Consider the following 24909-nt stretch of genomic DNA (forward strand, 5'->3'; position numbering starts at 1 on the left):
CTGGTTTACAGTAAAGACTGCAGGAAATAAAAAATAGTAGCAGCATTAATATAAAAAATGCCATGCAAATATTTATGATAAAGAGATCAAATTGATGACGACCTTGTTGAAAAACTGAATGCAAAAGTTTGAGAAAACTGATGTTTAATAATTAACATTTTTTCCAAGAAATTTCTAGGCAAAACTTTCAAAACTGGAAATGTATACATAGAAATGGCAAACTGGAGTGGTGAATTGAGAAACTGTCATCACACAAACAACATACTTACAGCTTTGACCTCCCGCCAAGTGGCCACTGCATCCTATTACATCTTATGAATTTTCTTAGTCTTTAACAGTTGAAGGAAAGTGATAAAATGCAATTGGGTGTACTTCAAAATCTTAGAAGGGCAGACCTTTTGTGAAGGCCATAAAAAAACTTGTTTCTTAATATAAAATGTGTTTAAAAGTAGTGAATATGTAGAACTTGTATGTAAGTCAAAAAAATATCAGAAATATTTTTTTAATTTAAAAGTCAATTTGTGAACTTTTTTTATAAACAATATTTTTTTCTTCTACACAAAAATTATTGTTAGATTATATTTTTTTTATAGCTTTTAAGTTTTGTATTTCATGTTACATTAAGGCTATTAAGAACAACATATTTTCCGTGTACTTTGTCATTAATGTCTGCATACAAATGAGGGTAATGTTCTTTATTTCCTCTGAATTAACTTCTTTTATCAAAATAGGATTTATCAAATAATTAGGATTACAGTATTAGCTATAAACAAGTTACATTTCTTCAAGTTAAAACTCATTCAGATAATATAATCACAGGAAACAAAAATAATTCTTCTATTTTTTTTTTTTTTTAATAATAATTGATTAAAATTATAATAATTCTGTCAGAATGTCAGATATAATATTCAAAACATGAACTTTAAAAATAAATATATGCTTAAAAGATTATTTAAATAAAATATTAGTAAAGAATCTGTTATGAGAAAAAAATTGCCAGATTTACATGATAAATCCTGAAAAATGAAAGGAAAGAAACAATGTCACTGAGATTATTCTGAAAGGATTTTCATAATTCAAATTTTTCTTAACATAGTTTCATAACTAAATCCACAATGAATGTGTTAAAGCCTGGAGTATAAATGAAATCTTACTTTTTGAATAATTAGGCATGATGAGAACCTTTACAGTTCCACAGTAATAAACAATTTTAACTATTGGCTTATCCTTGTTCATTCACAGTAATCTTAACAAATTTATAGCCATATCCACTAAAAAAAACCTCTGTTATAACATAACATTCAATAATATTAAAATAAATAATGAGTTATGAAAACTACAATCTAAAACTAATACTGACCACTCGAGAGAAAAGTCTAAGTGTCTCTAAATCTTCCAAGATATTTGAAGCTTTAGTTGTGATAAGAAGCATGTACAACTTTTCTAACGGTTGATAAACATAACGAACAGATTCTGTTTCAACAAATGTGTGCTGTTTGCCTGTTGACATTAACTTTGGAAATGCAGCAAGGAGACCTTCTATTCGTGCTTTGGTCATTTCTACAAACTGACGAGAAACTATTGCTGCAAAAATAAGATTTTATAAATTAACAGATATATAATACTAACTACAGGTAAATTTTGTTAAATAAGACATATTTTGCCAGATTTTTACATTAAATCACATCTGAAAGAATAGTTGTGATTATTAATATCTAACAAAATTCTTGCGCAGTTCTGCACAAGAAGACTGACTTTTGTTGTTATACAAGGTCTGTAAATAAAGTAATGAGACTAGTAGTTTTTGGCAGCCAAAGTGGCAACACTGTAAAGTTACTAGTAAACAGCTGATTTATATTAAATATTAATATTTTTAGTCTATTGTTGCCATGTGAAACGTAAACAAACTTTTTGTGAAACAAGTTTTTGTTGTGCATATAAAAATGAGTGATACTAATTATGAGCAATGCTGTGCAATCAAGTTTTGCGTTAAACTCTGTGAGAATGCTACTGAAACTTTTTCAAAATTGAAAAGGGCATACGAAGATCATGCTCTGTCATGAGCCCAAGTTTTTACGTGGTTTAAAGAATTTTCAGATGACCGGAAATCAGTTGTGGACGACCCACACTCTGAAAGACTGTTAATGTCAAAAAGTGACTACAATGTTGAGCAAATCAGTGGAACGACTAGCGATTAAATGTCAGAATGATTGCAGAACAATTAAATTTGAACCATACTACAGTCCATCAAATTCTGACAAACGAATTGGACATGAAAAAGGTTTGTGCAAAATTGGTCCCAAAAAACCTCATTGCTGAACAGAAAAACAACAGGGTGGAAGTGTGCCGCGATCTTCTATAGCAAATTGAAACTGATCCTGATTTTCTAAAAAAATGTTATTAACGGTGATGAATCTTGGATATTTGACTACAACATAGAAACAAAACGCCAGAGCAAGGAGTGATACACTTCAAACTTACCATGTCCTAAAAAAGCAAAGATGAGCAAACCAAAACCATGCTAATCTTTCTTTGATAGTAATGACATTGTCCATAAGGAGTTTTTGCCTACAGGACAGACTGTAAATCAATGTTTACTGAGAAATTCTTGAAAGAGTGTGGAAAAGAGTGCCCGCATGAGACCTGCGATCAAAGGCAACTGAATGCTGCATATGACAATGCACCTTATCACATTGCACTCTCAATTAATGAGTTTTTGGCAAAGAAAAACATTCCTGTAGTTCCTAAAAGACCCAAAAAAATTGGGTCTTTTTAGGAAACGAAAAAGACCAAATTTTGAAACAGTAGAAAACATTAAAAAAAATGTAACCGACCATCTGAAGGATATTCCAGTTTCTGAGTTTCAATACTGCTACGACGAGTGGGAAAACCGTTTGAAGTGTTGCATGGCTTCCCAAGGGAACTATTTTGAAGGTGAAAGTCCATGTATAACTGGATTGTAAATAAAATGTTTTTCTGAAACAGTCTCATTACTTTATTAACACACCTCATATTTTGATTCCTTATGAAAAAGTATCTTCTAACTTAAAATTTTACAAAAAAAAAAATTCTTTGGTACATAAAAAATAATTACATGGCAAAAATGCACCACAATAAAAAAGTTAAAAAAAAATATTCAGTGCTTGGAAAAATATATCATGTTTAACTCTCATCACAATAGATACCACAGATAAAGAAACTTCAGTGTTCCAACTTGTATTGAATTTTTTCAACCTTAAATTGAGCATAAAGAAAATTTATTTTCACCCCCTATTCCCATCATGTTACCAAAAGTAATTCCGTACATTTCTTTGAAAAATCTGTAAAAAAGGATATTATCATTTATTTGTTATTGTTATCCTCATAGAGGGTATGCACATCATTTTAACTCAAAATTAACACTTATAACAAATAATTATTCTGTTACATCCAAACCACAATCATTTGGTTTTGGGCACAGCATAAATGAAAATGGCCAAATGTGTTAGAAAAACAATTATCAATTCAAAACATTTCAATTTTAATATAATATAATTGATACTTTACTATTATTTTAAAGATGTTAGACACTGGATTAAGTGCTAGATCATATTACAAATGTAATAGTTCTGGCAAATATAATAATTGGAAGTTAATAATAATCAAATCTTAAAAAAAAATTATAACGTAAATTATTTAGCACTTACTTTTGCCTGCTTTAGTGCAGACAGCAGCTGCAATTAAAACCTGGAATCAAAACAAAAATCTTATTAATGCCTTACTTACATAATACTAAAACTTACAATAAAAAATAACATAAAAGGAAACATTTTATTTTAGCAGTAATAAATAACAAAAAGACTTTTTAGAATTAACTCAAACGATCCAGCACTTAAACATCACTAAAGGAAAAACAGAATTAAATAACTAGAAAAAAAAATTCAACAAGGAACTGACACAGATTTATTAGATTTTCTATGTAGTTTTATGTGAGAAATATGGAGAACCATTGGTTTTAAACTACTTAAATTTTGAAGTTCTTATAAGTTTTACAATTTTTTTATCAATGAACTAATGTGCGAATAATGTATCACATGGTTTTCACATTGAGATTTCTTCATATTACTGTTAACTGTTTTTATTAATTTATACATCTTTAATAAAAATTCGCTAATTTTCCATTAAGATAAATAGATTTCTTAATTTTTTCAAACACAACAATTACAGAATACCTAATAAGGTGTAATCCTGGATATGTAAAGGATTTTATCACTTAACACAAGCAACTGCAGAAATAATATTAATTTGTAGAATTTATTTGTAGATTCTCTTTTATATTTAATAACAAGTTTCACTTCTGACTTAACTTGTGTTTCTTAAAAAACAGTCACTTATTTTCTTTATGTTGCAGTCATCAAGATATCAAGAATGTGATCAACAATGATAGAAGTTGTAATAAAATTAGAGGCAAAAAACAGATTTATGAGAAATAAAGTTATGATATGATAGAGTGCAAAGACAGGTTCCTGTACAAATTTATTAAGTAGTTACGTTAACTAGTAAAAGATTAACACTAAGTGTAGAATAATTAACTAGTATCCATTCTAACATTAAACAAAAAATATATCACTAGTTGGAAACCAATTTTCTCACAAAAATAGAAGTGAAGTAAAATAATAAAATTAGGTAAATAATTCTGATTTTGGACAAAATGATAAACCACATAACACTCACTGCTCCTTTAAACATTTTGTTCCAACCTTTCTGATCTGTGAATTTCCTATACAGTTCTACAAAGAAAAATGTTTTACATTTTGCATCACTTAAATTTATTGAATGTACAAGTTCAAAATACTAACATATTCTACAGCCAGAATTTTCTATATGCAACAGTTTAATATAGATGCTAGTGAAATAATAACTTTCCAAATTTCATTTTTACTTCTTTGTACGAAGTGAAGGAAGTATTGTGACCATGAAAAATTTCAGTTTTCAGATTTCAACAGAAATATGCATTTGAAATTAACCATAGGATGTTGACATTTTGGATTTAAAACTGTTATATCATCTAGTTGTGTACCTCCCCTTTTGATTGCAATCGACTGAACCAGTGTCCAAAAAGCCCAAAATCAAAAAAAATTAGGATTTTTGACTTTTTCTTAACTGCAGTAATAAGCCCTCATTGAGAGCTCTTCAACGACGTATCAAAAGGGGTACTTATTTTCACTGGTTCTAGAGTTAAAACTTACAATAAAAAATAACATAAAAGGAAACATTTTATTTTAGCAGTAATAAATAACAAAAAGAATTTTTAGAATTAATTCAAACTATCCAGCACTTAAACATCATTTATTTTATTTCATCATATTTTATTTTTAATAAAATTTTAACTAATCAAGAAATATTTGGATTACAAAGGAAGGCACATTGATTCGAATCGGACTTCATCTCCTTTCTTTTTTTAACTTTTTTTTTATTTTAATTTTAATACATTGATTTATTATTAATTATTAACCTGTGACAATAAACAATTTTTACAACAAATAATTATTCAATAACAATAAAAAAAAATATGAAAAATAACAGAAATTAGCAAAATAAAATTTTATGTATTTTTAAAAATATGTGTAAGTAATTTAATGGGCATTATTATTACATATGTGTGTATGTAATAGATTTGATAAAACATCTTTTTATTTAATATTAACTGAAAATCATAATTTAGAATCATATTATTTTTGGATTTTGTAGTTTAATTTCTGTTTAATTTTATCAACATTAAAGTTAACTACAGTGCGGCTGAAAAATAGACCCTCACAAGAACATATACACTGAGGCACACATGCCTGATCTTTAATAAATTGCAAAAAATTTTTATCTTTTAGTACATTACTCCTCTGATATGGTCGGACAGGATTCTCCCTAAGTCAGAGTTGATCATCATTTCGTTTATTTGTTTTTCATTGCCAATTATTTAATCGCTCTTTGGTTTGATATAATTCTTCTGATCTTAATTTGTGTACACGTTCTCTAGTTTTCAAATTTTCTCTCTATATTCATCATCCTCTCTTAATCTTTTTATTCTTTTCTTGTCTTAACATTTTCTTCCTTTTAATATTTATCATCTTCTCTTATTTTTTTTATTCTTCCCTTGTTCTTAACATTTTCTTCCTCTTCATATTCATCTTCTTGTCATGTTTTTGAAATATATTTCTTCATATTATCTTTCTTTTTCCTATATGAATGTTTTTATTTTTTTTTTCATTTTTGATTATTCACCAAATAATCCAATAATAAAAAACTGAATATTTTACACCATAAGGTCGAAATTAACATTTGTAACCAGTACACAAGAGTTCACTAACGGAATAGTTTAATTATTATTAAATTTTATTTATATGACATACCAGAAATCTGAAACTTTTGTTGATCAGCAACTCACAAAGATACAAATAATACTGATCTAGTAATAGGAACAATAAAGGGACTTTACTCTATCCAATATTTCATGTAAGATTGTTGAATTAATAATTGTATAAATATTGACATCAACGTAAACTAATATTTCAGCAATTGTGTAACTGTCCATTTTATTAAAGAATTGGAGGATCACTTTCAAATGAAATAAGTTTAAATGAAGTGCATCAAAAAATGTGTATATCTAATTTAATAGGCATACAAGGAAATCATGTAGTGTCCACATCAGATTTATTTGTAATTATTTTTACGAGCAATAAATTCAATAGCAGTAAGAATGGTCAGCAGGGTTTGGTAGAAAAAAAATTCCTTTTCTTTGGTAAATTTCTCATTGAGTTTTGAAATACTTTTGTTCTGTTAATTTTCAGTATTATAAAAAAAATTCCATTGATAAAATAATTATTAGTTATATGATTTGGTAATACTTTCATGAAACGGTAAATATTCTAAATCACATTTACAGTTAATATTTATTGTTATTATTGTCGTCTTTTTCTTTCTTTTTTAAAATTATAAATAAAGCTTTTTTTTTTTAATTTTCATTATTAATTATTGTACATTATCAATATACATATATATTGTACATTATCATTATTGTGTAACTTCAATGCTATACTAGCCAACATTCTGCATCACAATTCCTTTCAAATCTTAGTTAAAAATTCAAATTCAATGAACACTGAAAAGTAGAACTGGTTAACAAAACAGAAGTTATCATCTAACAACCATGTTGAGACCAGAGTTATATGACATAATAATACAACATAATACACAAAAAAAATTAAACAAAATCAAAATCATCAGTAAACATAAGAATTTTCAGTTAATTAAATTTTATGATTACTACCCAATCATCATCATAAATGAATTCAACTGAAAATATCTAGTCGTTAGTGAAATGCTATGGTGCCAAGCAGAATAAAGAAATAATCACCCCTCTAATGGAACATAAAAACTGTTGTGTGAAAGTTCGACAGAATGACCTTTGTATTAAATGTTGATGACATTGAATCAGATATGGATTTTAAATAAATTGATGAAGACTTACAAGGAATTATTTATTACTCTTGCACAAGAATCTGAAACGATAATCAAAACCAGATCGATCCCAGCTGTACTTACAATGATTTTCAAAATGGAAAGTCAAAGAACTTGGGAGTTTAAATAATAATATACTTCATAATTTGCAATTTTGGTAATTTCATTAGTTACAATATTACCAGTATTTACAAAGCTAACAATTAAATGAATAGTAGATGATATAATATTCAATACTGTCAGAATCAAATAGATTCTCCAAGGTGGCAACCCTGATGCAGCAATTGTTCTTATCTATGCTGTTAGTTACTACTATGAAATATGAATATTATTGTAGTCAGCTGTGGTTTCTAACAAACATTAATTATAATTTGTGTATAAAGGAGTTTATCAGAAGTTTTTTACTTGAAATTGAATCAAGTGATTTTTATTTAGAGGGAGGGATGATAACACATCTGTATGAAACATAAATTCTTCAAACATTATAGTAGTCAATATCTTTATCTGGATGATACATTAAAAAAACCTTTAAAATTTTGACTAAATTAAAAGATAATTTAATTCTTTAATCTTTAAAACTAAAAGATAATTTAAGAAAAATATATTTTTGATTTAAATAAGTTTCATTATGCGAAATGAAGAATAGACAAATTGATAAAAAATAAGGTGAAACTGTCCAAACAGTATTAATTTTCAGCAAAATAAAACATCAGATACAGTAACATCCACGATTACCATGTATCTCATGGAGATCAATTTATTAAAATCTCCATAGATTGTTTTTTTTACATAATGGATGCATTTAAACTACACTACTGTATAAAAGATTAGGCTAGGATCCACTGTGGGGACATGGGTGAGCTGTCCCATTAATCCCAGAGTTCACCACAGTCCCAAAAAATTTACTTTTGGTGGGCATGAGAATACATGAGAAAAACACGGTAAGATTTCAATAATTAAGGTGAGTTTTCAGACGATGTGCAAGAATACCTTGAGGTAAGTTTTGCAGATGGTCCTCAGAGTTCACCATGGCCACAAAAAATTTTTCTGATAACACACTGAGTCCGCCTTCCTTTCGCGCTATAAGTTTGCGGGGTTACATCTATTTATCTCCTCCCTCAGTATTGAGGCATTATCCTTTTATTTCATTTCAGGTCTGTTACAGGTGCTGCAATCAGTTACAGCAATAGAACTGAGGACTCTTTTTTCGGCCTTGCGGTCCCCCAAATACTTCCTAGATGCTTGTGTCAAGAAGAAATAGATTACTTTTATTGTTACTTCTCTTAATAAACAATATACAGTGATCGCTACCATTTCGCGAACACAAATAATTTGCTATACAAATTGGAAGCCACCTAATATCCTTTTCTTATTTCAAGAATAGGAAGACTGTTTGAAGAGGACAAATACAGTAGAAGACGCTGCCAGATGGAAGAGAGAAGAGGCCTGCACTTTCTCCTGTGTTGTCCTTTACAGTGCCACAGTTCATTTTAGGTTACAGCCAATAAATTATTTACAGTGGGGAATACGGAAAGGCGGGCTAAAGAAGAAAGAGTGCCTATGGCTAAGAATTTGAACCTGGTCGAGGCAATATATTGAGATGAGTTTCCCACCATTATTTCCCCAACCATCCTCCTTTCCTATACCTTACAATTTAGGTCATTGTCAGCACAAGTGACTCCCTACAGTGAGGGGAGTGCATTGCATTCTTCAACAATTAGGCCTCATCTGGCGCATTCCCACGAGAGGTGTTAGTACAGGCAGTGTGCTGTGGACACTGAAAGTGGACTTTAAGTGGACAGCTGAAAGGAAATCGTGCTGGGAGTAAAACACACACGTGTGTAGACTGGCACAATACAATGGAAAATGGCTATAAACAGAATAATAAATTATAAATATTTATCTTTTAATCTATAACTTCATAATTTTGTTTCTATTTATTTTCATGTTTTTATTACACTGATTCTTTATAATTATAATCACAACTAAAATAAATAAATATTTTTAATGTTATGTTTTGTGTTATAACTAAATATATAATATTATTTATCATTTTCTTTTCTCCTAAGAATGTATAATTTTTCTGTTTGTATGTTATATCATTTATAGCATTTTTCACATCTCCAGTTTATTAGTAAAAAAATCAACAGAAGAGAAATGATTGACTACTCTCACCATTTACTACACGAATGTGTAAAAAATTTATAACAGAAAAATTAGGATTAATTTATAACAACTATATAGTAATAAAATACACTAACAAAAATTGTTACAATAGACAATTGATCTTTGAAATAATTTTTAGATTAAATAATCAGTTTACATATGTTTACAAATTGTTTTGTTGCTGTATAAATTAGTACAAAAACAAAGCTAATTAACACGCCAGCTGCTGTGTCAAGAACTACAATTAATATACAAATCTGACATCACTTATAATATATCGTCATACAGCAATAGCCTAATTTTTATTTTTTTATAGTGAATGTCTTTCAAATTATTCAGTCTCCACTAATTTAATTATAATTTACTGAACTGAATAAACTTTATCACTGTATTATTTGTTTTAAACTTGTTTCATTACAAATAACATTTAATGATATTATTATGAAATAATTTTACTTATGTTTAATGATATATACAAGTAGTGTATATAATTTAAAAATCATCAATCCAACTGAATAGTGTAACAATGTAATTTATTTTACACAGCAAAGAATAGGTCTTTTAAAATAATAGTCTTGAAATGAGCATGACATAACCATCCACTAGGAGTGGTAGTGCTTTTGCCTTTCAACTGAAAGGTTCTGGGTTCAAATCCTGGTCAGATTTGTTATTTCTCATATATTATAAAATTTACCTACAACCCAAAAACAAGTAAGGCAAGTGTAATTGAGCGTTAGCTTATAGTTGGAATTATGAGACAATAAATAAATAACACACACAAGCAGTTAAAATGACTGTACCAATTTATAACACTATTTACATACTATTGCCATGACACAAGCCAGTTTTGTATCCTCATCAGGATAAAGGGCCAGTTCTCATATAGTGTAATAGCATTTGACAGCAACACAAAAAGTTGAACTGTTGAATGAAATTGAGAATACAATGCAGAATCACTTTTTGAAGGCAAAAATTTTACCCACCTGGTCTGTTTCTCAAAACCTTTGCCTATTTAAAAAAAAAAAGTTTATCAGGATTACAATTTTTCTGTAATTTGTAATGCTAAACTTCAAAGGAAAAATTTTGTTCAGTTCCATTTCTGAAGTAATTGCATTAACAAGCTTTTACTTTTGGTCAATTCTTTTTATGAATCAACTAAAAGTAATGTGCTCTATACATAATAAAAATTACAAAATGTTTCCTTAATCAGTACAAGAAATTAATTCAGAAATGCATACTAACCCAATTTTCAAATAAAAATGTTGTTTTCAAGAGTGTATTGTAATTTAATCTTACATGGGTGGTATGCGTTTTAAAAAACAGTTACTTACTTTTTTGACATTTTACTGCGTAGCATGTAAACTCTTAAAATTTATATAAAATTGTATTACTTAGCACCTTTATTATACACTGAAACTTAAAATGGTATTTGAAACTGTTACAAATGTACACACACGCGCGCACGCATGCGGTTTTAACACTGCACCAAGTGAGTTTTGATAAACTATGTTTTCAACTGACTTAATGATTTTTTGCTAGCAGACTGTAAACAATGCACCAAGTTTCATCTCTGTTCACAACTTTATTAGGCATTTTGAACCTGTTATTTAAAATAGAGAGAAAAATTCAAACAATTGGTACTTCCCTTCTACCAATAAACACGGAACAAATTTTACAAAAATACATCTCATTTTCAAATCTTCTGCACTTTAATTATATATATTCTAGGATAAACCATTCATCTGCAAAACATATCAGTATGCTGACAATGATTTTCATAGACTTATTATGAAACTTTATAAAAGTTTTGCCATTTCAATTGAATGAAGGTGAACCAGATTTGAGTTGGTTTTTAACTGATATTTCTTCACCTCATTGAAACAAAAATAATCAGTCATTCACGTATTTTGTCTTAAATTTTTTTGAAATATTAGAACAGTTTCGGTAGGATCTTTCTCTAACAGAAAATAAAACTTTGCATGCATGCTTTGTTCACTATCATCAATCATAATTAAAGTCACCAAAACCTTTTTGTAGGCACTTGAAAAAAGCAACAATTGCAACCAATCTACAATGACAAGAAGGATGACTGAGAATTGTTGACATGCAACATCTAGTGATACACAACTATGTCTAACCTGCATCGATATTTAAATTCCAATTATTTTTTGGACTTAACTTTTATACTTATACTATTACTAATAATAGTACACTGTTTGACGTAAAGTGTTTTTTTAAAAGTAATTTATATTTATCACTGTTAAATAAATTGCTGTTTAACTGTAAGAGATGAACTAAGTAGGAGCTTTAACTTAAAGTTAAATTTAGTCAAGTTTGAGATTTAGTTAGCTACATATTAATTTAGAAAAACAAATTGAAAGTAACGCAAGACATACTAGATTGTTAGAGAACCCTATAATGTATGTATATATTAAAAATCTTTCCAAACAGCGTTATTTCATATCTCGGTGGATGATTTTTAAATGATTTTGGGTTTTATAACCAGTGTTAATTATATAACATGAACCAACCATTCAGTGTATGTTTAAAGAAAATTTGTAAAGCCATTCCAAAGTTGAAGGAATACACAAATGAATATAACATCCACACACACTTCCTTGTGCAAAGTCAAGTAAAAACAATTTATCAGAATGATATTCAATATTAAGTGTTAATTCAATATCTTTAAGCAAAAACAGACATTGCTTAAATGTCTACAATCATAATCCTACACACAATAAATAAAAATAAAAAAGATAAACATAAAAATAATAATTTTGTTAAGTGTGGCCCATTGGTATAAGTAAATAATTATAATTAATATTAAAAAAAACTGCTTACCAATAATCGAATTTGACGCATTCAAGCGCTTTCAGAATTATATTCCATCTTCAGGAACTCTCATATACATTCTATTTATAATATTAATTAAAACTTCACATGTAAATAGTAAGAAAATCATGTTACTTGCATAAAACATAACAGTTGGTTGTCATATGCTATAAAATTATGTCAATGTAATCATCCTGTCAATTTAGTGGTCTCTGTTGTGCTAAAAGAGAGGTGGATCAGTTTGGGCAACCTAATCTATTATTACTATTTAATACCAGCTTGTATAAAACACCATTATCAAATTTTGTCTGAATGTTTATTATTATTTAAATACATATGGATTTTTCTAACATTAGTATTACATATATTATTAGAGTAATTGACTATGTTAATAAATTTATCTGGGTCATAATTATGGTATTATTTACAATATGTTTAGCAAAATTTGATTTATCTGTATGACCTTTGTTTAAGAATAAAAGAGCATCTAAATTTTAAAAACAAAGATCATACAGTTAAATCAAATTTTGCTAAACATATTATAAATAGTAACCATAAATTATGACTCAGACAAATTTATTAACATAGTCAATTACTCTAATAATATATGTAATACTTATATTAGAAAAATCCATATATATTTAAATAATAATAAATTAATAAACGTTCAAGCAAAATTTGATCATGATGTTTTATAAAGCAGGTATTAAATAGTAATAATAGATTAGGTTGGTCCAAACTGATCCAGCTCCCTTTTAACACAACAGTTGAGACTACCAACTTGACAGGACGTTTACATAATTTTAAAACAGTATGACGACCAACTGTTATGTTTTACACAAATATCACAATTTTCTTACTATCTGCATGTGAAGTTTTAATTAATATTATAAATAGGACAAATATGTGAGTTCCTGAAGATGGAATTTAATTCCAAAAGTGAAATATTTAGTATAGAGAGATATTTAAAATTTACAGAAATGTATGATATGAAATAAACAGCTGTTTTGTTACAGTCAATCTAACCTCACCTTTCTACCTTTTTGGATATGTTAAGTACATTTGCTAGTTGTGGTTGTAAGAACTTTCTTGACAGTCGTTGCTATAGTTTTGGTGAATCTGTGATTAAAAAACATCAAAGGAACAGTATGAAGTTAGTTAAAAGGTGTACTTGTCATACTTTGATGATCAGGATAAGTCGTGGGTGCCTCATAAGGTATGCTATGTATGTGTTGAAGAATTTAGAAAATAATCAAAAAGGGATTAACATGTGATTTTCTGTTCTACTGATGGAAGGAACTAGAAAACATTCTAATGATTGTTATTTTTGTAGCTTTGAGGTTAGTAGTTATAAGTCAAAAAATATAAACGTAGTTAAGTACCCTAATCTTTTCTCTATGTTGAATATTGTTTATGTTTCTCAGCTTCATTCTTTTATTATATGCTGATGCATTTCAAAATAACTCTATTGTCAAAACTTATTGTACTGGTACTTTTAAATTTCTGTTTTTATATAACGTCTTTATATAACGTATAGTCAACAACTCTCCCTTAATTTGACGCCGTACCTTACCTGGCCTTCTTGCTTATTTGTTACTCTCAGTTATAATTATTTTTTAATTTTATTTATCTATTTCTAGTTTTCAGTAAATTGAGGTTCTTGAAAAGAACATATGGTTGATTGTTGATAGTTCGTTTATGATTGTTTTATTGTTACTCTTTAATTTGAAAATTTCTAAATTTTCTATAATGTTCATTCTTCTTCCTTTAGAAATCTTCAAATTAAAAAGTAACAATAAAACGATCATAAATCAAGCGAATGTTCTTTTCAAGAACTTTATTGAAAACAGTAAGTACGTAAATAAAATTAAAAGATAAGTATAACCATTAATAACAAATAAACAAGAAGAAGACCACCAGATAAGATGACGTAAAATAAAGGGAGGGGTGTTGAATAAATGTGTGCACAAAGACTAACAGAAATTTAAAAGTATCAGTTCCATAAGTTTTGGCAATGGAATTATTCTGAAACGCATCAACATATTATAAAAGAATGGAGCTAAGAAAAGTAAACAGTACTCAACATAGAAATCATAGTGTTCTTGGCAGAAAATATAATAATAATCTTAGTAACAACAATTTTTACCTTAATCTTTTCTGTTTACCAATCAGCCAGTAGGCCATGGTTTTGATGATGTTATCCTGGATATGACTAGTGATGCCCAGTCTGATGCAGATGAACAATCTGATGATTTTCAATGTACTACAGCAAATTTAGAACCTAAGTTGTTTACTCAAACCGAGTAAAATGATTTGGTCAGGGATATAGGCTTAACAAAGGAAAAAGCTGAACTACTTGGTTCCAGAATCAAAGAAAAGAACTGTTGGCAGCAGAAACAAATACATATAGGAGAAGAGAGCAGAAATTCTCTCAATTTTTCAAACAAGAAGGTGATTAATACACTGCTCAAATATTGCCGGTTTGACGAATGAATTCATAATTAAATATAAAAAAGAGTAATGGAGGCTGTTTATAGATTCTTTTAAACCTATTTTAAAGGATGTTCTATTACACAATGATAACACTTATACATCATTCACTTATACTCATTCTGTGCATATGAAGGAAAGCTACGAAAACCTTGATATAATTTTGAATAAAATAACTATTCCACACGTGGTCAGATGATATGTGGCAATTTGAAAGTGTCAGGCATGTGCCTTGGCTGACAAAATAGCTTTAACAGATTCCTATGTTTCTTATGTGAATGAGACAGCAGGGCAGTTACCCCACAAGGAACTGGCCTGCAAGAAAATCTTTAAAGCCTGGAGTGAGAAACATTCAGCGCAAGAACCTCGTGGATCCTGAAAACATCCTGTCATCTATACACATAAAATTAGACGTAATTAAATAGTTTGTGAAAGCCTTACCCAAAGTTGGACAATGTTTCAGGTATCTCTGTGAGAGGTTTCCTTATCTATCAGAATCAAAACTGAAAGGAAACGTGTTTGTTGAGCCTGACATCCAAAAAATGATTTTTAATTCCAACTTTGAATGTGAACTGTGAATGTGATTCCAACTTTGAACTTTAAATGTGAGGGAGGATTGGGTATCCATTCAAGCAAGTTGTTGCCAAGTTCTTGGGTAAAAAAAGGGACCCACATTATATTTCTAATGCAGTCAACATACTGAAAGAGTTCAATAAGTTAGGATTTTTGATGAGCCTGAAAAGATTCATTTACTGAAGTCACCTTGATTTTTCCCAGACAATTTTGGTGATGTCAATGACGAGCAATGTGAACAATAAAAGGTTATCCTCAAGATATCAAAGTAATAGAAAAATGTTATCAGGTGCACTGTTATACCAATATGATGGGAGACTACTGTTGGTCTCTTCAGTTAGAAAAAACTGTATCAGAAGCTTTAAAGAGAACAGGAAAAGGAAATATAAGCCAATAGACACATGCAGCCTGTGTAATAATGAGTAGCTTTATTTTCAAGGGTAGTTTATTTTCTTGTTTATACTTAAATAAAGGGTTTGTTCATATTGTAACATTAATTTATTTTTCATCCCTATAGTATGTTCCGCTAATTTTTAAGTTTATAATGAAGTTATATTGTGACAAAACTGTGGGCGATAGAAAAAAACTGAGATCAGATATAGATTCAGCAACAAAAACCTATAAGAATCAGCTATTAATGATAAAAAAATTGTTTCTTGACCTGTTTAATGGGTAATAGAAGAAAACTGAGGTCATATATGGATTCAGTATCAAAAAACCCATAGGTATCAGCTATTAATGTTAAAAATTCTTTTTTTTGTTAGCCTGTGTAATGGGCAATTTTAAATTAAACATTTTTTTAAAGCATTTATGAGACTATCAAGAAGTGATTTTGAACTCTTAAATTAACAGCTAGTTGCCATTTATCCTTTAGACATATTATTTACTTGAAAGAAAACCATTCTCATTTGAAAAATCTTACATTTCATTCTCTTCTCAGTCTCTGTTCCCTCACAATCAAATATTTTCTAGTTCCTTTCAACTTTTTTCTCTTCTTTATTTAAAACAATTTTCACACTTCATAGCAATCTCTCAGTCTAAAACTTCTCTATTAATTTAACAGTATCTTCTCTAGACTAGTCCACGGAAAAATACTTTAATGGAAAATTTACATTTGTAAAGCAGATAGTAATATGTGGGCGAAACAAAGACAATATTATAACAGCATTATTTATTTATTAATAACAGAGTAAGATGTTTCCAACATTTTTTTATTCAGACCACGGAATGAGTAAAAAAAACTGTCACTAATAATTGTCATTATTAACAATTCTAAAAATAAACATCAATGTTTATCATAAAAGTTAGTAACAATTTACCAACAAGTGTTTTTAACACAATTTATTTGATTCTAACATTATTTAATAATACATGTTAACAATATTGGTGTAAACTGCACACACAAATTTCACAATTTATTAAAATAGAATAATTGGGCAAAACAACTTAATCAGTTGATCTAATTTAGAAATTAAACAAAGACTTCAATTATGTAATCAATTTAAAGAAAAAAGTATTATAAGTCCAAACTTTCTACAATTGCCAGAATTAGCTAACAGTTTAAAACTTCAAAGATAGGATAATGTACAACCTTTAAATTAAAAATCATTAAGAAACATATAATACTATTTAAACAAATTATTGCACTACAATTGTATTGGCTTTCATCATTTAAAATTAATACATACAATAAAAATTTTATTTATTTTTTACTCATGCATTATATAATTTTGTTAAAAATGTTCTGTACAAATATTTTACTGTTAATCATTACAGAATTATATTATTATAAGTTATTTCAAAGTTGCACAATTACAAATAAAATCAGATAACAAAAAGTTAACCTCAAAACAACACTTGTTGATAATATATTAAGAAAACTTGCAGTAAAATTAAAAAATGCAATACATTAAAAACATATATAACACTTAAGGTGACATTCAATTCATTTTTTTAACAGGCAATAATCAATGAGGATGATTTTAGAATTAACGAAGTTTCAACTACGTTTGTCAAGTTTTCGAATTTGAACACTACCACTAACATCAACTTACTACCCCAAGGAGAATTATTTAAAACACTACTAATAATGAAATATATAAATAGGCTATTAAAATAAGTACAACAGAACACTTGCCGGCCCGATAATTAAGTATGCATGTTTAGTAATAACGTGTACACAACCATAAAGGGGACACAATACGACTAGAAAAGTATCAAGCTTTTATAATAAAATTAATTTATTAAATGACAAATTTTGCTGAAAGGATGTCATACGCATAGCGAGTTGGTAACGTAAACATAGTTTTGGCCACTAGTAGACGACGCCTAACCATGGTTAAAAACATATAGATGACATAAGTTTTATCACATAACAACTGCAACAAAAATGTAACTTTTAATTAGTTTTGTATAGCGTAGAAAAATTGTAATTATTTACCATTATGGATATCCAATTAAATGATAATACACCAATATTCACTAAGAATTAACTATTCAACCTTTCATCACACTCCTAATGATTTGGCATGGGCATCACACAGCTGACGTGGGCCACAGCCACTATAATATATTAAGAACAAAAAATGATTATCAGGTTAAAAGCAGAATTCTTCATTAATGCTTATTTACAGTATTTTAAAAGCTAACTAGTAAAAAATACTTAATATTTTACATTAAAAATGAAAACTTGAAGTAACAATTAATGATACAAACAATTAGTCTACCATTCTCCTAGTTTTGATATATATTTTTCACTCATCCACTTGTTACTTATTTGTAGTAATTTCGCATATAAGATCAAAATGTTACTCTATAACCTTAGATAAATATAAAAAAAATAATTATGTGAACCAAAAATGCCAAAAACAAAATCCCTAAATAGGCTGTATTTAATACAATCGACTTCGTGAACCTAATCATGTTCTCACAATTGGAGGCAAGCTTGTCACTGTGAAAGAGGGATAAAAACATAAATGGCTGAAAATAATTTTCTAAACAATACGTAAATTTAGATAGTATTTTCAGGGCATTATTCATTAATGAAGTCATAGATAAGTGTGATGAAATGGTGTTATACACTTTTTATAAAATAATAATAAACTTTTTATCTAAATTCAAAGGTGCAATAGACTATTTTTAAGAGTATAAACCAACCAGCCTGAATTATATACAATTGCTCAGCGAGATTAGATATGCGAATAGAAAATTATTTTCAAAATAAGAAATATATATAAATATATGTATGTATTAAATAAAATACTTCTTTATTCTCCTCCTCCTTTATCCTTTAATAAAATCCTATTATACTTGTAATATATAAATATATTTTTTTAATTAAGCGTTTCTAGATGTTCAGAAACTAAATCATAATTTTTATTTTTTAATAATTTAAATTAGTGGGTAAACAGAAGTGTAATGTATAGTATAAGTGCTAATGAAGAGCCCTTTTGTAGCATCTGCAGCCCAAATCTGACATTTAACCTGCAAGAGCTTAAACCCCACAAATCTGAGAAACCTAGCAAAAGGTAGGATTGCAGTCCCAGCAGGAAATTTGGTTTGTGAATACATTTATGTTTCAGGATGTGGATTTAATATTCAATTTATTCTCATAACCTAACATTCTTATTCTGTCTTAGACATCCTACCATCTTAGAAATCCTGATAACTCCAATGAATACCTCTTTTAACATATTACATCCTATATAAGCCTTTATAGGATTTATAGATAATAAGTTTTGCCTCAGGAAGAACTGGATACAAAAAGAGAGATGTACAAAGGTAACGCAACACCTAACAGGTAGAATGGGGAAATAAATAAAATAACTCAAACTATAATTCCTTAATACATTTTGTAAAATAATAAAAATCATGACTTCTTTCTCAATATCTAGAAGTAAGCTCTCAAAAGAGCTTTTCAAATCATAAATCCAATTTTCATAATACAATATTTGATTTCTTAGTGAGATTAAATTTGTGAGTCTTGACATGCATAATTATGGGGATATCTACTATAAAAAAATGAGTAAAAAACCATTAATTCAGACTTTGATAATCTTTGGCTAACTCAGAAATCTCAGTATGAAAATTTTAATAATGTTAGGGCATACGTAGAAATGTAAAAAAAATTCAATTATTAGTATTACATGCCCAGTTTAATTGTAAAAAGCTAATGTTTTGGTACATTGTAGTATGTTTTTGAGAAGAAACAGTGAATTTTCTGAAATAAGCTATTTACTTCTTTGTGTAGGTCCCATTGTTCAGTCTTATGCCAAATTAATACTTTAGTAAGGATTAAAATAACTAATTAATTGTATTGTAGATAATGTGTATTTTATTTATTAAGAATGTGATTAATATCATCTTTCCAATCTTTGTTTTGACTGCTAGTCTTGGATTGTTATTATTAGAGAGTCTTACTATAATGAGGGTAAAATTTTTATAAGATTTAAGTAGTTAAAACTAAAACATTTAAATTGTAAATAAAAACTGGGACTGTAAAGGCAACCAATATCTGGCTAATAGATTTTCACTCCTTTACAGCAATACAGTGTGGTTTCATCAAATCTAGTCTAGGTCTGTGTTAGGTAATGTTATGAATGAAAATTTTTAATCCTTTGTTCTTTCTTTCTAACCTTAACTAGTTTTTATTTTTATTTCTTTCCATGATCTTTGCTCTTCTTTATAGTATGTCAGTATCACACAATCAGTAAATTATGGTTCTGTAGATTTTTATGAATTGACAGAAGAATTGTATATAAGCTTCTGTAAAAAAAAAAACAAATATAAATAAAACAAATAAATAAAGGAACTAATAGTAATATAAGGAATATAGTAATAAAACAATTCATCTGTTCAAACAAGCTAACACAATTATGCTTAAAGATAAGTAACATATAAAGGGACCATGTTTATGTCACATGACACATTTGATTACTTGTCATAAGTAAAATTGTATAAAAGCAACTGAAATATCAACATTTAAAAATATAAATACTCTGTATATTCAGAATTTGCAATTGTGCCAATTGCACAATAATTAACATTAGTTGGACATTAATTAAGTAAATTTTTTTCTGATTAATACATAATACATTATATAGATCATGTCAGGATTGAATAAATATGATACTTAGTATGTGAAAAAAGGAACTGTCTGGGCAATTATCTGGATGAGTCAAGGTAAAACCTTGATAAAAGCAGAATTATAAAAAATGTAATTAATTATTAATTCAAAAATAGATTTGATTAAAGTTTATATTAATTATTAAATACATAAACACATGAAATAATATTAAGCTAAAATACAACTAAATATTCTTATTTTCTTGTATTCTGTTGAGTTGTACAAAAACAATTCTATTGTCTAGTTTGATAGAGGGAGATAGTGTTCTAAGAAACACTACTGAAAAATCAAAGAGAATATCTTAACAAGTGGCTAATGGATTATAAAATTAAGACATTAGAATTCATTGGTAAACTGCCAGTTTGAAAAATAGATAAAAGAAAGAGAAGAGTGGGAGAAAGAGGAAAAGAAATGAAACAATTCAGTAAAAAAGGAAAATATTTCTGTATATAAAATGGAAAAACAAAATCATTAAAAAATTTATTTTTTAGTTAAAAAACAATAAATATAAAAAGGGGAGATGTTCTTTGTCATTTTCCTTAGGATTTTGGTAGTATGAGACTAATAAAGGTAGGATGATGATTTACCCACATATTACATATGAAATAATTATAAAACTAAGTAAGTAAATAAGAAAAATTATGACAAAATTAATATAATTTATAAATCATATCATTGACTGTTATGGACATGGCTACTATAAAATGTTCACAGCATGAAGTGAATTGCATCCAACATTTTTAACTTGGATGATCTACAGGCCCCAGTTCATTGCATGTGGCTTTTATCATTAAACATTTAATTACTACAAAACAATTCATTTCTATGATTTTACTCCCTAAAACATTCCACGTGTTATGGAATCATCAGGTTGTATGGAATGAGTTTACTATCATACCCAGGACTCATTCATTATTTTTTATCAATATTCTGTAACTGCATGGGTAAGTGTTTAGAATTAACATAAATTAGCTGTCCTTTGATGATGCAGAGGATTCTATTACAAGATCCCAAAATTACTTTCTTCAATCCAAGTGGTTTTCAGCTTTCCACTTAGTTTATTACATGCCACTATCATCATTGCTAAATAACAGTCTGTTCCCATTTTCCTGACAATTGCTTAAAATAATTTTTTTGTAATGTTTAGTTTTGCCAGAGAGCCTAAAGTTTGATAATTGGTACCTAAGTCCTCTTAGTCATTATTTAATACCCAATAAAAACCTTTAAAAAAGACTAAAAATGACTTGAAGCCACCAAGAGGAGAATTTAATCAAGTTAATTTTATTTATCAGACATTAATGTATGCGTCCAAGTGTGGTAAAACACCTGTTTAACATTTTCAGAGAAAAATAAACTGTAGATTTAGATAAACAAGTGGCAACATTGTGGTTTTTATTAATATACTTAATGAAATTGAACTAGAAACAAAGTTTCATGATAATCTATCATAGCATTACTTTTCAAAAACACCTTGTATAAATCCAAATCTTTCTTTACACTATGAAAAAGCTAGTAATATTGAATAAAAATTAAATTTTAAATAAAAACATATTTTTCCATAAATATCTTGCTAGCATGCATTGCTTTCTTAATTTTCTAAAATACTTTACAAATCAAAATTAATGTGTCATTATAACTTCTTAGCTATTAAAAAATAAAAAATTAACAGTTTTCTTTTTTTAAGAAAGCCTTCTTTTCTTCTTTGAAAGAAATTTGCTTATAAGGCATGTATAGTCTTAAGTTACAGTGAAATTATATACTTACATGAAAATAATTAAGCTCTTTTCAATGCTTGGTAATTTATAGTTTATATTTTTATAATTTTGTTCCATTTGAAACAGGTTTTTTCATTTTCGTTAAGTTCTTTTTTTTTAACTGTAATTTTTATAACCGTCTTATTACAATTATTCAAAATATCACAATTATCCATAACTGAAACGGACTTAAAATACTCTGAAGCAAAATTAGTAAAAAATATCAAAGTAATTAATGTGAAATAGATTAAACCTGAAATATAAATACATACAAAAAAAATTATCCAATAAATTTTCCTGCAGGTTAACGCAACTTAAATTCAATAAATCTAAGTTAAAATTCTAGTAAAAAGTAAATGTTTTACTGAAACAAAAAAACTAATATCAGTTTGTGCCCTATAGGAGAAAGAGGAGAACCGCGACCACAACTTAAAATTAACATTTAATCTAATATTTAAAATACACTCAAAACATGAAAAAAACCACACATACATAAAGCAATAAATAAATATAAAATAAATAATCTAAAGAGGGGCCTACTGGGAGGAACGCGATATTTTCTTAAAACTGTTTCTAACATGCATATATTTAAAATAACATTCACATATATTATTTGCAATAAAAAAAAGAATGCTGATGTACCTGTAAAAAAACACACATAACATAATGGAAAAAGGAGACCAGTTACAAAGTAAGTATTATTCTCCTTCCAATCATGAATAATAATTAATTTAAGTCATGTTAACACTGTTCAAGTGATCCACACTTTTTAACCTATGTAGTAAGTAACCAGTGTCGTACCTGTAACAAAAGAAAAACTGAATGGTGTTAGATTTAGTGCAATACTTACAATTTTTTTTTGTTTTTAAAGGTTTCATGAAATGAATAGATCTGCATCACTAGCCAGTTTATCACAAAATAATGATATAATTAATGATTGCAAATAATAAAGAGAAAAAAATAGAAACCATTTATTAATCAATTAAAAAGAAAATTACAAGTTTTTGAAAATAAATTTCCCTTAACTATTAAAATAATAAGCAACAATTATACATACTGTCCCAAATGTAAGAGTGCACTGCTTACAAAAAAAAAAATAAATTATCTAGCACAGCTGCAGCTTACATTCATGCACTAATAAAATGACTGACTAATGGTATTGTGTGATATTTTTTTTGACTAGTTTAATGATATTCTCCATTCCTCTCTGTTCCTTACCTTAATATAACAATAACTACACACTACAAGCTGAGCTACCAGTTACATAAATTCTAATCTTTATATTCCTTTAAAGTCTTTTTACCCTCTTTGCTTTAATATGAAGCATATTAACCTAAACCATATCTTTCAAATTTTTTACTATAAATCTTGATACTGACTTTGTCTTAAGACAAAGATTACTTGCTCAATTAGACAAAGAATACTGACTTTGTCATAAGACAAAGTCAGTACTCCACATTAATCGCCTTACCTAATTTTCACTATGTTAATAGATATTCTAACAGTAGAATAAAACTCTTTATAAAATTAATTTTTACTGCTTTGTAAAAACAGCATATGGAGTGCCATTGTTTCTGTTCCAATATTTATGGGAATGAGATGTCAATAGAAGAAGAAGAAGAAATGGTGTGCACAAATGAACAGGTAATTACAGAAAGTAAAGTACAATTACAGAGAAAAAGGAAAATGAAAGAGTGTGTGTAGAATGAAAATAAATACTGAAAAACAAAAGTTACAAAAATGTTAAAATAGTTAACAATAGAAAGTAAAATATCTGAATAAGTTGAAAGAGTTAGTGGTTAGTAAAGTATATGAGTAGTTAGTATTTTGAAAGTATTTAGTAACTATTATTATATGTGATCATGCAAAGAAAATAAAATGCAAGATAGGACAAGGAAAATTGATGTACTGGAAAATAAGCAATTCGGTAAGAAACAAAGATATCAATATGGAGTTAAGAGAGATTTGTTAATTGTTAAATGATTCTGAAATTTATAATTTGATAAAAAAATAATTTAGAGAATTATTTTGAACGTTTAGGGATGTAGGTATGAAAGAAAATTACCAAAGTAATACAGATGTATTTACACAAATCAAAGAACAAAGAAATACAATAAATTCTCTAAGAAAAAGAAAACTCAATAAGAGGAGAGGACATACAAGAATAAAATCTAAAACAAAAGGAATGATAGATGGAAGAAGATTGAGAAGATATGGAACATAAACTGTTATGAAGAAAGAACTGGATTACAAGAACAAGACAAGAGAGTAAGCTCAGGAAAGAGATGACAACAAACGTTTCCACTGTTATCTGTCTTCAGACTCATTCTATTACTATAATAATGATGTAATAGTTTTGACTTTTATTATTTTCCAATGAAAATGGACATTGAAACACTTTCCTCACCTTCCCTAATATGACTGAGTGGATTATTAGTCGTATTTTTGTTTGTAACTTGATTCAATAATTATAAT

At 27.9% G+C, this 24909-nt stretch overlaps 1 protein-coding gene across 1 annotated transcript in view; it reads right to left on the reverse strand.

Moving 5' to 3' along the window:
• Nucleotides 1–18119, reverse strand: part of deltaCOP (coatomer subunit delta) — a 38587-nt gene extending 20468 nt beyond the window's left edge. The window contains exons 1-3 of the mRNA XM_075356223.1: nucleotides 17996–18119; nucleotides 3687–3726; nucleotides 1361–1584 (exon numbers count right to left, since the gene is read on the reverse strand). Of these exons, the coding sequence (XP_075212338.1) occupies nucleotides 1361–1584; nucleotides 3687–3726; nucleotides 17996–17998 (267 nt within the window). The 5' untranslated portion in view covers nucleotides 17999–18119. The remainder of the gene's footprint in view (nucleotides 1–1360; nucleotides 1585–3686; nucleotides 3727–17995) is intronic.
• Nucleotides 18120–24909: the final 6790 nt, after the last annotated feature.

This window comes from Lycorma delicatula, chromosome 2 (genome assembly GCF_047948215.1).
Source record: "Lycorma delicatula isolate Av1 chromosome 2, ASM4794821v1, whole genome shotgun sequence".
Lineage (NCBI taxonomy): Eukaryota > Metazoa > Arthropoda > Insecta > Hemiptera > Fulgoridae > Lycorma > Lycorma delicatula.